Raw genomic sequence first — 13921 nt, 5'->3', positions numbered from 1 at the left:
GTCTCTCTCTGGGAAAGACTTTTGACTTTTTTTTTTTATCTTAGAGATTAATCTGTTTAGTGTCACGGATCAATAATCTGTTCAGATTTCCCCCTGCTGAATTTTAACAAGTAATAAAAACACTAAATTTGCAACTAAAGGTTGGTTTGAAAGCAACAAATGTTGCTGTCACAGCAGTGTGAGCACTAACAACACAATGACACACTTGTGGAAACTCTGTCAATGGCTGGTGGTCACAAAGGTTTACACAACTGTAATGCAAACAGTCGGCCACACAGAACATTATGTAAGACCCCAGGTTTCTAATGAAATTTACACACGATTATTTCTGCAAGGCACATTTGCTTTTTTGCAGCTTCTCCCTCATTTGAAATAACCCAAATTGATGAATGAGCAAATAATCAAAGCAGTTTTTCAATGTTATTAAAGAAAAATAAGCAGAATCGTTTTTTTAACTTTTAACAAAAGGATAGAAAATCATCAGTCAACTTATTATATTGGACTGATTCATAATGCATGGGCTGGTAATAAACATAAATGAAAACCTTCCTGCGTCACCTTATCAGAGGATTTAAATCTATCCAAATGGTCCTGCTGCCTGGGTTCAGATCCAGCACTCATTTGCAGCAGGCTTAATCTCTTTTGGCAAAGACTCATTAAGATTTCTAAAGACAGAAGGAAGCTGAAGTGGGTGATCCAACATTCAAACTGCTACCAATTAGTATGAGAAGCTGAGGTATTTGGCTGATAATTTTGTCTGATACTTCTAAAAATCAGAAGTATCGTTTTGTCCTATCAGTTGTCCCTATAGTGAAAATATTTAGAAAATATTAGCAAATAAGCGGAAACTCCGTCTTCTTTTCTGGAATTTTTGGATTACATTTTTACCTACTGGTTGATTTTCTTTCGACTTTCTTTCTTTCTTTCAGCTAAGAAACTAACGGCATTTATTTATTTTGTCTTGATAAACACTGTTTGCTGTTGTTTCAATACGAATCAGAAAAGATCCGAGGTGCACATGAAGGCACCGCGGAGGAGGCAAGTCTCTGTTGCTATTGGCACTCATTTGTGTTCCTCAAAACAGTCCCCGCCTCCAAACTATTCAAAGGAAACAAGAGAAATTGTAGTTAGCTCCACGCTGAAGCTCCAAATTCGATCAGCATCTCCCTCGGCAGGTTTCAGACTCTGTGGGAGGACACCAAGAAAGTTATTTTTACTTTTTTCAGTTTTCATTTTCAACAACAATGACGTTCAGGAGGCTGAAGAAGGTGAACTCCAATGGACCGGACAGCGGTCCCGCATCTCAAGACGACATTTATTTCCCTTCGTCAAAGTCGGACAGCTGCAGGACTATGGACACACCGAGCAACTCCTCGGAGGTTTACAACTACAAGACCCTGGCTTACTCGGGGGGGACGCTGCCCAGAAACTACAAAAAGGTATTGCTACTGTTCCTTTTAAAAGTTTATTAGCTGAATGTACCTGCAAAAGTTTATTTTTTTGGCAGGTAAACTAATAAATTAAAGTTTTTATTAAATTTATTTAGTGCTTTTTTTAACTTACAAGGCAAAAACCATTTACACAGTAATTTCTGTATGTTTCCTATTAGTCCTTTTATTATTTAAGCATTTATTTATTGTAAGTTATTGTATCCAGTGAGTGGCTGGTCGGCGCCACACAGGACATCTTATAGCAGCCCATCTAGGGGCAAGGGTGCCCACCCAGACTCTGAATCTTATGTTGCATGAAACAGACTTCGCCCATGTTCTTTATGCCTTAACATCTTTATTTAGATGAAAGTGATCTCTAAGATTAAACACATGACTCATGACTGATAAGAGTTTTAGTTGAGAACAGGTAGATTGTTACAAAAGCAAATTTGCATTTGATGATTCATAGAAAGTTTGTCACTGTTGTCATTTTAACAGTAAGTTGCATCAGAGCTACAGGATGCGCTACAGAGTCCGGAGGGACGTGCTTATTTGTTTAAAACTTACAGCAGTTAGTCACAGCATGCAGATCACCTGCCCGGATCTTTCGCTTCGGGCTGTTTGTCTTCTTCCTTCCCTGAGCTGTTTTGCAGTTAGGGACAGCCGTTGACTTTGGGGCAGGTAGGTGGGGGTGGGTCAGCATGAGGATCAGTGTGATCATTGTTATTCACATCACCTGCCGTGGTTTGAATGTTGTGGCTGATTGTGATCTGATTGGTTATAAATTGGCCCTGAGTCTTCTTATTTCAGGGGAAATGATTTTAACCCGTGGCCTACATATTAGTCTGGATTTTAGGAACGGTTTCTGACAGCCCTCATCCTTTAGTCCATGTTGCGTAATGCTTAATGTTTATACTGTAAATTTGTTTGGCTACTGCATCAGTCGCTTTTATTTTCCTCTCATGAAGCTGATTTCAGTGAATTCTGTTGCTCAACTTGCTTTGGAGTTTCTGCCCAAAGAGCACATCAGAGTTGGAAAAACTCCTTTCACAGTGCCCTGTTGTGACTGAGGCATAGTTAAACCCACACACATACGCTAGTGCGCCGGGTTACAACACAGCATTGTGTACACTCTGGGATGGAGATCCTGCTTGAGCCACCCCTGTTGGTCTCTCTGGGTATTTGGGAATAAATGCACTCATTGAGACTCCTCTGGGTCAATTCTGTAAGTGTTGGGACATAAAGAAAGCAACATTTTACTACCCAGAGAGACTGTAGCACAAAGCAGCCTTTCATTGGAGCAGGATTTGAAAATGATTGAGCTGGAACAGAGGTGGATTGATTCAAGTGATTTTAGTGGAGCCTTCTGGACAGATACCTGCCTTATTTACACAGTTAGGTGGGGCGGGGACCTGAACTGCTCCTGCTGGTGAGTTGGCTTTTCTCTCAATGCTGTTATTGTGCTCACCTCTGTGTCTTATTTGCTTCTTTTAATAGACTGAACTTGGTGTAAACAGCGCTGCAGTTTTTAGATTGGTTGACAGTTTGTGCCTGAAGGCAGCCAATTTGCTGTTATGCTTGTAGGTATGCGTGCAACTTGTTTTGATGTAATGAGTAAACAGAGCAGCAGTCACGCATTTCTGGTTTTGTCAACAATATCTCCATGCTGGTATGTAGGTTAAGTAGCTTAACAATACCAAAACACTCTTGGCTCATTATTCGAGACGACTGGATGGACTGGCCACTGATCGCTGAAGTGCTCAGTAGGTGTGCCTAGGAAATGCCCGGAGGGGGGGAAATCCTCATGAGTAAACTTGAAGCTACGCAGGTGTGTGACATGCTTCACATCTTGTTTCGTTTTCTCCTTGCAGGGTGGCGGCTTACAGAAGTGGAAACCCCTTACGCAGACGCCAGAACCACAAAGGTACAACATCCCTCATCTTTCTCTGATATTTTTTTTGGACTTTTTAAATTTTTCCCTCTCACTGTGCCTTCACATGAATTTTTTCACGATGGCATCTTCCTCAGAAAAATGATTCAGGGCGAGCAGCCTCATATCGGAGTGACTGGCAGTTGTTCAAACAGGGGGAACACTGATTAAAGCCATTGTTAAGGGAGGTTATAAATATTCATTGAGCCTCACTCCAACAGACCGCTGTACTGTTACTGTACGTCTGCATGTGACGTCCACATGCTCCTGCATACAGAGGAAGTCCTGTGCAGCCAGTGGAGGAGTTTTGTTATGCAGTTTAGTTAAGGATGCAGAGAAACACAGACATTAACCTCTCACTGACTTTCACTCATCCTTCCTCTTGAATTTTGTGTTTGACGTACATAAAAGGCTGTTTTATGGATGCGTCAGAATAAACATCATTAAGCTATGTTCGAACGAGCTCTAAAACCATAAGCCATACTTTTATTATTGGACTGTGCTAGAATAGATTTGCACCATCGTTTATCTCATTCTGGGCAGCCTACTCCATGGTCCCTGTGACAGAAAGGTGATATAAGCCTCTAAAGGATATCCCCGCTCTTTAACATCCTACAGTGTCACACCCTGACCTTATCATTTCAAACTGACCATGTCTAATGTAAGCACACACCATTGCATAAATTACAGAAACTAAAGCAACTACACAGACTCTGCTGGCTTTGAAGACTACGAGTTTAGAGATAAAACTAAAAAGCCGTGATTGTGGTTCATGTAACCCCCATCAAATTTAAAAAAGGAAAGGACATTTATGCCTCTGCTGTGTTGGAAACAGTGAAAACTTCTCCTTAACTATATCCTAGTGTTCAAGGCGACATCTATAAATGTCCTATTTTGTCCAAATCGTAGTATAAAACCCATTCATCCGCCCATTGTCGTAACTAAATGTCCCATTCAGGGTCGTGGAGTTGCTGGAGTTGATTCCAGCTATAATTGGGTACACCCTTGACAAACCCCCCCTTGTTTACCCATCGTTTATTGAGATTGTTTGTACCGGTTAACCTTCTTATTTTTCTTGATTCTACAACTGAATCAGAAGGTGAATACCTCCTTTAAGACTAAAAAGAATTAGGCATCAACTGTTAGACCGACATGACTCTTACACGATCACTTGGTCTTTGCACTGCTACCTTTAAAAACGTAAAAGAAGCAGCGTTGGCTGCAGCAAACCCAGAGGAGAGTTTGTCCAGTTAACAGTGACAAAATGTTCCTTTTATCATTTTATTTTAGGAAGGTGGTGGTCCTGGAGAAAAAAGAAGAGGAGGCATTTGGTTTTGAGATTCAGGTAAGTTTGGGAGTGATATTTGGGGGGTTGGAGTGGATTTCTGAACTTCTCGAGTGCCACTTTCACGATCCGCCACTATCTCTGTCCACACATGATAAAACCTAAGTGACAGAAGCTTGTACATCCTGTTCTGTGTAGGAAAGGTCACACATCAGTCAATACATCAATAAACCCGTTGATGTTAATCCCATGACTGTGGAGATGCTTTTATTTGTACTTTTTCTCCCAGCATCTGTATTTTGAGCAGTGTGGTTTATTCACATGCCTTCCATGTAATACCTGCCCCGCTCTGCCCTGCTCAGCAGACAGAAACTTTTCACTTCTGACCTCAGTTTGTCTCTGATCTCACTCGTGTGCCCTGAAGCTCCCTACCTCACAATATCGGCTCTGTTGCTCAGACCTCATTCTTTAAATAGTTTGCTAAATGATTAAAGCGTGCGAGTACATCTTCACATTATCGTGCTTTGGCGGTCTTTTTAGACTTCTTGGACTGAAGTACTTCTTTGAGGAAGCGATATAACTATATTGTTCTATTTCTGGATTTTTGCTGCACGTTCCCACCCTTCCTGACCAGAAGGAAGTGAGATCATGAGGACAAGTTTGATGCTACACAGAGAAAGAGACAGAGAAAGACAAATTTTTGTTTTGTTTTGTTTTTTTTTTCTCTCGCCGTCTGCTCTGTTAATACTGGGAGTCGAGGATCGAGCACATCAATGTGATATTTGCATTTGAAACAATATTTGCATGGTTGCGTGAGAAGGAAACGAGCAGCAGGATCAGGCTGATTTGAATAGGATACAATCTGTCAGGCTGAATTCGGGAGCAGATAGCCTTTTATAACTTGAATTTTATTTTATGGGATACTTCGTTTTCTTTTTTTCTCTCAGCTGGAAGTTGGTTCTCTTTGTAAGGTAGAAGCTCCTTCAGCAGCAGCATGCTGACTAACAGTTTTGCTGCTAGGGGAAGTCTATGTTCTGCAGTGGTCTGACCTTCTGTAGAGGAGCTGTGGTGACAGAAACTAGGAAGAGCATGCAAATATGTATGGAAGTTACAAAAACGGTTGCCAGAACAACAAAATATTTGGCCTTTGAGTTTAAGTAATGCTCACGTCATGTGGTTAGGTTAAAGTAGCAAATACAACCCAATATCCTGGAGTCAGATTGAAGTTTTCAAAAGTAAATACTACTTGTTATAGGGGACATTTATTACCCCTGAGTAAATGGTAAATGGCCTGCATTTGTATAGCGCTTTTCTAGTCCCTAAGGACCCCAAAGCGCTTCACACTACATTCAGTCATTCACCCATTAGTTTACAGCAATTTCTTGTTGATTTTCCTTTCCCCCCCCCCCCCCCCCCCCCCCACCACCACCAATCTTGTCACTTTTCTCTTGCAGCAGTTAATAAAACCCAACAACTGGTTATGAAATTGGTCATGTGATGATAGAACAGTAAGAGTAATTACAACTGTAATTTGTCTTTTTGTGTTTTATTATCTTTATAGCTGTAGCTTTCCAAATTATTGTTACAGTACTTCCTTTTGACATTTAGTGGTGTATAGTAGTTGATTTGTGAACTGTGATGAGCGGGGCATTAAAATAACTTCAGTGTGGCGCATCAACCGGGCATGTTTCATCAGACGAGGGGAAGAAAACCTCATTTGCTTCTTTGCGTCACATCTCCGCGTGTTCAGTGATATCTTCTTTCCTGCATTGTCTGTCATGACTTCCTCTGCCGGTTATTCAGTGGCTTTTCAGCGTTGCCACATTCATTTACAACACGTATAAGACGGCACCTAGGCTGGGAAAGTTTTTTGTGTGTGTGTGAGTTCCTTTTATTCAGTGTGATTTTTCTGTCTCCTTCAGACTTACGGTCTTCACCATCAGGACCAAAACTCTGTAGAGATGTGTACGTTTGTGTGTAAGGTCCACAATGACAGCCCGGCTCAGCAAGCAGGACTTAAAGTTGGTAAGCAAACTTCCTCCTTCTGTATGTTTTCCTCTTTTTATCTGAGCTGTATTTAAGCCTAAAATAACCTGGAGAAAAACTTGAAATAGACTCGAGGGGAAGCGAGCGTGACACGAGGCTTCGGTTCAGGTCGTTGTTTGCCAGCTGACGCTTGTGTAACGTGCGTCAACATAAGCACTCGTGAGTTTCTGTTGGTTGTTTAGGGAAGCACAAAGAAGACTGTATCCCTACTCATTTTTCCCAGTCAACAAACAAGCTGGTGATCGACTACTCACCAATGTGGCAAATGACACAAAAGCAAATTAACTTTGAAGGAAGTGATATTTTTTTTAATGTCTGGCTTCCTTCTTAAAAAAACAAAATAAAATGAATTTTAAAAAATGAGAAAAAGTCAAAATTACAAACAGCTAATGTGTTATAACTAATTAATTAAACCAGGAAGTGCATTCATATTTTGTGTTTTTGAGAGACTGGGGAAAGACAAGAAAATATTTTATCAAGTGAATTGTGATTGGTCAGTCACAAGCTGTCCACACCCAGTGTTATGTTTCCATTATGTCAAAAAAAGAGGGAAGGAGATTATGTGCTGCTGCTCTTACCGCCTATTTTCTTCAACCTGCGTCTGTCACTTTAGTTTCACTTCCTAAATTCCTTGCATACTCGCTCCATTGTCCCCCCCACTCTCAGTCTTGCTGTGAACACAATGACTTCATCGCAGTGGGGATTTTTTTTTTTTTTTTTTTTGAAAGGTCAAAGTAGGCTAAAATCTCACAAAAGATGCTGTCACACGAGTATCCACGCCGCATCTTTTCCTGCTTTGATGAAACTGAAGTAGAACTTTGTGACATACGCGACTTTACAGCTACCCAGATGTAAACGGTTTAATGGCAAATAAACGCTTTTCTGCGGTCCTGTGACGAGCCATATGCCACGAAGACGCGAACTAGTCCTCCCACATTTGTCTCGCACATGTGTTGAGGTTTCCTTCAGAAGTGTGCCTCATCTGGCTGCTTCGTGAGGCGCGGCTGGCTAACATACACGTTTGTATATTTGTGTTTGTGCAGGGGATACCATCGCAAGTGTGAACGAAGCCACCGTGGAGGGGTTTCGACACAAGGAAATCGTTCAGCTCATCAGAGCCAGTGGGAACTCGCTCAGGTACACAGACTCACAAAACCCAACAACAGTGGCTTCAAAACACTTTCCTCTGAATTTGTTAATAAGTATGCTCAGTTCATCGCGGTGGCTAAACGGTTGATAGAGCTGACAGGATGCTCACTTCATGGTTCACCTCTCTAACTCTAACAAAAGTGAATGTGTTTCACATGGGAACAGAAACCAAATAAGTTTGAAAGGTAACAGAGGGCCAAATCAGGAAAGATGAGAATAATTTCTCATAAAAATGCCGTTTTGGTTTTGAGATTAACGTCAGAGAGGCGGTACATCCTGAATTCTGTTAAGGTAACATGAAAGATGTTAGTTACAGTTTTTCATTAACAATGCAGATGGTAAACATTTGCACTGCCATAACTTGGCAGTTTGCTTTTATTGTCACTTGCATATAGGAAAACAATCAGAAGGTGCTATTTCTGTTTTTGGAGTCCAGGAAAAACGTGAAAAATAATTGAGGTTAACTTTAAAAATCCTTCCGTATTGTACTCGTTTAACTCTCTTAGAATAATTTGTGTGCCTCAGCTTTATTATCTGGCACATCGCCGTTTAGAGTCCTTATCTGTCGGTGTGCTGAGTGGGTGTTTTTAATTTGAACCACACAGTCTTCTTCAACCCCCTTCTCTGCTTGTAAAAGATTAAAAGAAAGTTAGCATGGTGTAAGATTCTCTGAGCTGATGCAGAAGAAGTGAGGCGAACCGCATCAGAGCGCCAGTGTAGACACACTTTACAGACTGACATCATCAAATTATACTTACAGTTCAAGTCAGTAAAAGCTGTTAGAGTGAAAACGAGCTCTGTATGTTCTCTCGCTCATGTTATTTGAACAGATTTGCGGCACTTAAGTGGAAACTGTGTTTCTTGTTCTCCCCCCTTGCTTGTAAACCAAACCCGTTCCTGTTACTAACTTTATGAAAAGAGCCTTTCATATGGTCAAGTTTTATTTATTTATTTTTTAAATCGCTGTTTTCTGCCCTTGTAGTTTTTATGCGCTTCCTGCTACGCCTGTTAACTCTACTGCCTTCTGGTTTTTTGTTTAAAGGCTGGAGACGGTTTACAGTGACTCAATTCGAAAAGCTGAACTAGAGGCCCGGCTGCAGTATCTAAAGGTGAGTTGTTCACTGTTTGTCAGTGGTGAGTCAGAACGGATGAGCGTCCAGCAGCCTCTCACACATGCGCACCCGCTTAAACATTAAGTTACACGCTGGATATAGACACCACACCTCCCTCCCTCCACACCTGTCCCTCCAGCAGCACCGCCACCTGTTACATTAGCAGTTTGTGCAGCAGGCCCACTGATGGCTGCACACATTCTTGACTCGAGCTGCCTGTGAAGTGGCCTTAAGTGAGCGAGCTTTCCCCCAAGATTACAGCAGCTGTCCTTTTTCTAATCCTCAGCGACACAGCTGCCTGAGAGAATAAACCAACATTTTAAAACCTGCTGCTGAACACGACACGTTTGACGCACAAGATGAAGTAAATGTTAATGTGTAAATAAATGTGACGTGGTTGTTGACTCATTTATGAAAAGATAAAAAAAAAAAAAAAAGTGAAATGAGTGAAGGCCGCTTATGCAACGATGACAAGTCTAAACTTCAGTTAACAGTCTATGACATGTAGATTTACCATCTTCAACTCCGTTTTAGTCTGTAGCTTCTAATTCTAGCCACGTGGCATGTTGGTTACCTGCTCAAGCACTGATCTAAACTGGCACCGTATTTTTAATATTATTATTATTTTATTTTTTTGTTTAGTACACCTGTGGTGTGGGCTCAGATGATTTAGCTTTATTGCTTTTAAAGGTTGCACATGAGGGTGGTGGATTTCCTGTCTGTATGTTGTGTTGTTTTGTTTTCCTCTTGTAATCAATTCCAATATCTTGTGTTGTCTTTTAGCAAACGCTTCATGAGAAATGGGATGAATATCGCTCACTGATGGTGCAGGAGCAGCGCCTTGTTCATGGTAGGTGATTTTTTTTTTGGCCTTGTGCAGCTCAACTTGTACATGCATACAGAGTCTGCATTATTCTATTCTACTTAGTACTTTTTCCACATCCAGACAAGATTCCAAAATGTAGTCAAATTCCAGGTCACACTAAATCCCAAATGTAAAAAAACAAACCATAAATTAATTAAAAACAAGTTCATGTATATGTATCCAGAACATTTTATGTCATCCTGATAACAAACTGTACCAATCACATTACCTCCTTCTTGAGGGGGAGAGAATCAGGATGTGTATGACTGCTGCTTTGCAGGAAGTCCTGATTACATAGTAGAAAACAAACAGCTCGTTGCTATAGTCGGGTGGTCGCTTGTGCAAAATGAGGCAAACAAGACTCACAGAAAATTAAAGCAGTGTTTTTTTTCATTTATTATTCATGTTTTCTTTACAATTGGTCAGTTTCCCATGTCCTCACGCTGCCCTTCTTCACCGCAGGTATAGTAATGAGTGACGCCGCCTTGTATGAGTCCCTGGAGTCAGCCGGTGTGTATGGCAGCCTCGGCGCTCCTAGCCCTGCGCTTCAGAGAGCCCTGCACTGCACAGGCAGCACCAGCAGCAGCGCCAGCTTTCTCAGCACGGCCACCGAGGATGACCCTCTCTACCAAACCTGCATATATCAGGCGGATGGCAGCGTGGACTCTGACAGTGCAGAAAAAAAGAAAGAACAGTTACCGAAGCTGCAGCGCCTCCGGCCGACCAGCGAGTTCTTTTCAACGCCCAAGACGCAGCTGACCCGCAGCGCCAGCACTCGCAGCTACGTCAAAGGATCTTCGTCGTCGTCGTCCGTTCCGGGGGAGAAGCCGGGAGCCACGCTGCAGAGGAAGCCCAAACAGAAAAGCTTCCGCAGACGCCTCCTCAAATTCATCCCCGGCTTAAACCGACCACTGGAGGAGGAGGAGAGCAAACTGTGAGCGGCAAACTGTTCACAGACAGCAGAACTAAAGACTTAAAGTAATAATTACTGCCAAACTAAAGTGCCAAAGAAAACAGCAAGCAGCCCCAAAGAGTGAAGAATTTAAGACCAAAGTGTATTGGTTCTGTAGTTGCACCTCTTCCTGTTTAAATGGGTAGACCAATGGACATTTAGCTACATTCGGTAGCATTCAGTGTTTTATGGCTGTACATAAGTTGTTGTTGTTTTTTTTTTTTTTTTTGTTTGTTCTAAGTTATTTATTTATTTTTGCATGTTCAGAATGAAGGATGTCCCAGTTTGTACTGCATGCACAAGTTTAATTTTGACAGCTGAATAAAACACCGATGATCATTGTGACTGCGTTGCAGAACATTTTGTAAGAAAAAACTTTGATAATGACTTCAGATGACTCAGGCTGATCATATTTTGTCTTCTCTACTCGAGGTCACGGTTCCCAAAAATAAAACTTGTGGCTGATGATTATATGCGTATTATTTTGTGCAGAACTTGCTTGAAAAGCTATTTTCCTCCCCAAGCCACAACTGTTTGTGGGAATTGTAGCTGCCAAGCTTAAATTAGTGCCAAGACCCCGAGTGTACACACAATCTGTAATTTCCCCTGGTGGAGATGTGCTCTGCTCCATGTGATGCTTTTAAATATAGTAAGCTTTTATAATTTCACAACTCTTCCACCGTTTAAGAATCTTATCAGCCGAGTTCTGGAGGTTAGCGTGCGGCTTGGGATGCTTTAGGCTTTTTTTGTGGTGTGAGATATCCAGAATGGAAGCTGTTGTATCTGCTCTGACACAGTTTATTGTTGTGAGAATAGTGAGGAATGTGCAGAGAAAGGCATGACCCAGAATTCCAAACACAACCGCTTTCTTTCAGCTCCTGCAGGCGAATGCTGATTCCTACTCTTCCACACTACCATATTCCCATGGCGGCTTCAGTTGTCCAAAGGCTCGCTGGGTGTTGGGGTGTGTGAGCGTTTGTTGGGCGGGGGTCGCTTGGAGTCTTTTCATTCCTGGCTCCCAGCTGACCCATGAGGTCATGGTGGTCACTCTCTCATTGGCTCTGTTGGGTTGATCCCTTTTGTCCTCTGCTGCTCGTTCACAGATGCATTAGGAGTGACGATGCTGGTGAGCGATGGTATGTGGACATGTGTCAAAGCCAGGCCCTCTCATCCTCGTTTTTCTAGTGAGAAGCAGAGGAAAGGACGTCGTTATAAAGGATTGTTATGCGTGTGTATTGGTGCTTAAAATATGGGGTTGGAGTGAATGGGCCAAATGTGTAACGAGGGTTTAATTAGTCAAGATAATTGTCATTAGTGCACAATGTGTGGAAGAGCTATATAACGGAGATGTGGGGCCCAAACAAGCAGGGTGCAGTTGATGCTCAGCAATTAACACCACAGGAGATTAGGCTAGGCGTGTGGTTGCTGTTGCAAATATTTGCATGACACCCACAAGCTTAAAGACTGCTGTTGACATAAAGACTAAGTGGAGAATTTGTTTTAGTCTTTGCACAAGTGGGTTTGACAGGTTTGCTTCAGTTTCTGCTTCTTGTGCTTCGTGAACTAATTACTAATAAACTTAACTGCCATCTCTACTGTCACAATAGTTTATGACAATTCTTAGTAAGCTGGATTATAAACTTTCTTCTCTCACAATGTTTAAGTGGAAAAGCAGCTTCAGAATTGGAAGTAGGTGATGCAGGTACATGAATAAAGGGAAATTAACAGAATATTTTCCAGGTTTTTTTGTTTTGTTTTGTTTTTATATATATATCACGCCTCGTCTCAAGATGTTTCTACTCAATTTAAAATAAAAAATCCAACGCGGAACATGAGACTTTTCTAGCTTAAATTTCCACTTCACTGCATCTGACGTGTGAGATGATGGGCCCCTGGGAGCAGTCTACCCGCTAATGTATGTAGCACGATGTCACCTGAGGTGAAGTCCGGTGATTCTATAGACTGCAAGATTTGGAAATGACCTCTGGGGCCAGCTCTTGTGAGATGCCTTTAAAAGCATTATTGAGAACTTTCAGTTGTGTGTGTATGTGTGAGCTGTTTGTCCTATTCATGTCATACTTAGTGTGAGTTCCCTCCAGACCAGGAATGTCAGACATGTGGCCTGAAGGTGAGAACCGACCCCGAATCTAGATTACTAAATACTAATTGCTTAATAACCTCAGAAAGCATGATAATTATGCTAAGTCAATAATAGCTTCAGTTTTATAGCTCTTGGCCTGCAATGTATTTCTAGGTCTTGAGAATGTCTTTGACTGAAAGGGTAAAATACTGCGCTTGTTTAGATTCACTTATTGTCAATGTGTAAAAAATGCACAAAGAAATCCTGCACACTACCTGGGTGGCTGTGGCTCAGGTCGTAGAGCAGATCCGCTACTGATCGGAAGGTTGGTGGTTTGATTCCTGGCTCCCCCAGTTTGCATGCCAAATATCCTTGGGCAAGATACTAACCCCAAATTGCGTTCATCGGAGTGTGAATGTTTATTAGTTGCACTTGAGTGCTTGTATGAGTGCTTGTGTGAATGGGTGAATGAGGCATGTTGTGTAGAGCACTTTGAGTACTCCGGGAGAGTAGAAAAGCGCTATATAAGAATCAGTCCATTTAGCTCAGGTGTGCATACACACACACACACACACACACACACACACAGTTCCATATATTCTTGTATGCTTAAGATAGTAAAAATGCCCATAGCAGTTTTATTGCACTTGTGTAAGAAAACTGTGTATATATAGTAAACAAGAAATAACAATAAATAGTGTGGCCCTGGGTGCTTGTAGATTTGATGTGTTATTGATTTTAGTGTGGGTGATTTCAGAGCAGAGCTCACTGTGATGGATCTGAGATTAATCGTGCAGTCCATTATGCTTTGATGGACCTGAAATGTTTGCCTGAGGGCTGACATTCAAACAGCAGATAGGCAGGGGAGATGAGTCCTTTAGGATGCAGTGTACTTTCAGCAGGCAGCGTGATCTGTTGTTGAGAGCAGAGACTCCCTTCTTATCTGCTGCAGAGTTCCAAAAACTTCTACCTGAGAAGATTTTGTGGCTTTGTAGATGGAAGTTAAACTGTAATGGATGTGCATTAGGAAATACTGTTAAAATGACAGTTATATATTTTTCATGTCAGGCGT

At 41.7% G+C, this 13921-nt stretch overlaps 1 protein-coding gene across 1 annotated transcript; it reads left to right on the top strand.

The window, feature by feature from the left end:
* Nucleotides 1-1090: 1090 nt before the first annotated feature.
* tamalin (trafficking regulator and scaffold protein tamalin) lies at nt 1091-11114 on the top strand. Its single transcript, XM_004560430.5, has 8 exons — nt 1091-1439; nt 3302-3354; nt 4651-4705; nt 6568-6670; nt 7735-7828; nt 8883-8949; nt 9736-9802; nt 10280-11114. The coding sequence occupies exons 1-8, from the start codon at nt 1245-1247 to the stop codon at nt 10753-10755; spliced, it is 1110 nt and encodes a 369-aa protein (XP_004560487.1). The 5' UTR covers nt 1091-1244; the 3' UTR covers nt 10756-11114.
* The last annotated feature ends 2807 nt before the right edge of the window (nt 11115-13921 follow it).

This window comes from Maylandia zebra, linkage group LG20 (assembly GCF_041146795.1).
Source record: "Maylandia zebra isolate NMK-2024a linkage group LG20, Mzebra_GT3a, whole genome shotgun sequence".
Taxonomy (NCBI): Eukaryota; Metazoa; Chordata; class Actinopteri; order Cichliformes; family Cichlidae; genus Maylandia; species Maylandia zebra.
The sequence above is the reverse complement of the archived record's forward strand: the minus strand, read 5'-3'. Positions and strand labels throughout refer to the sequence as shown.

Excerpts from the sequence above, each read along its gene's own strand:
- tamalin (XM_004560430.5), top strand. The coding sequence starts at position 1,245 with ATGACGTTCAGGAGGCTGAAGAAGGTGAACTCCAATGGACCGGACAGC. Across the intron at positions 6,671-7,734 it reads GCAAGCAGGACTTAAAGTTG|GGGATACCATCGCAAGTGTG; the intron begins GTAAGCAAACTT and ends GTGTTTGTGCAG. Across the intron at positions 9,803-10,279 it reads GGAGCAGCGCCTTGTTCATG|GTATAGTAATGAGTGACGCC; the intron begins GTAGGTGATTTT and ends TCTTCACCGCAG.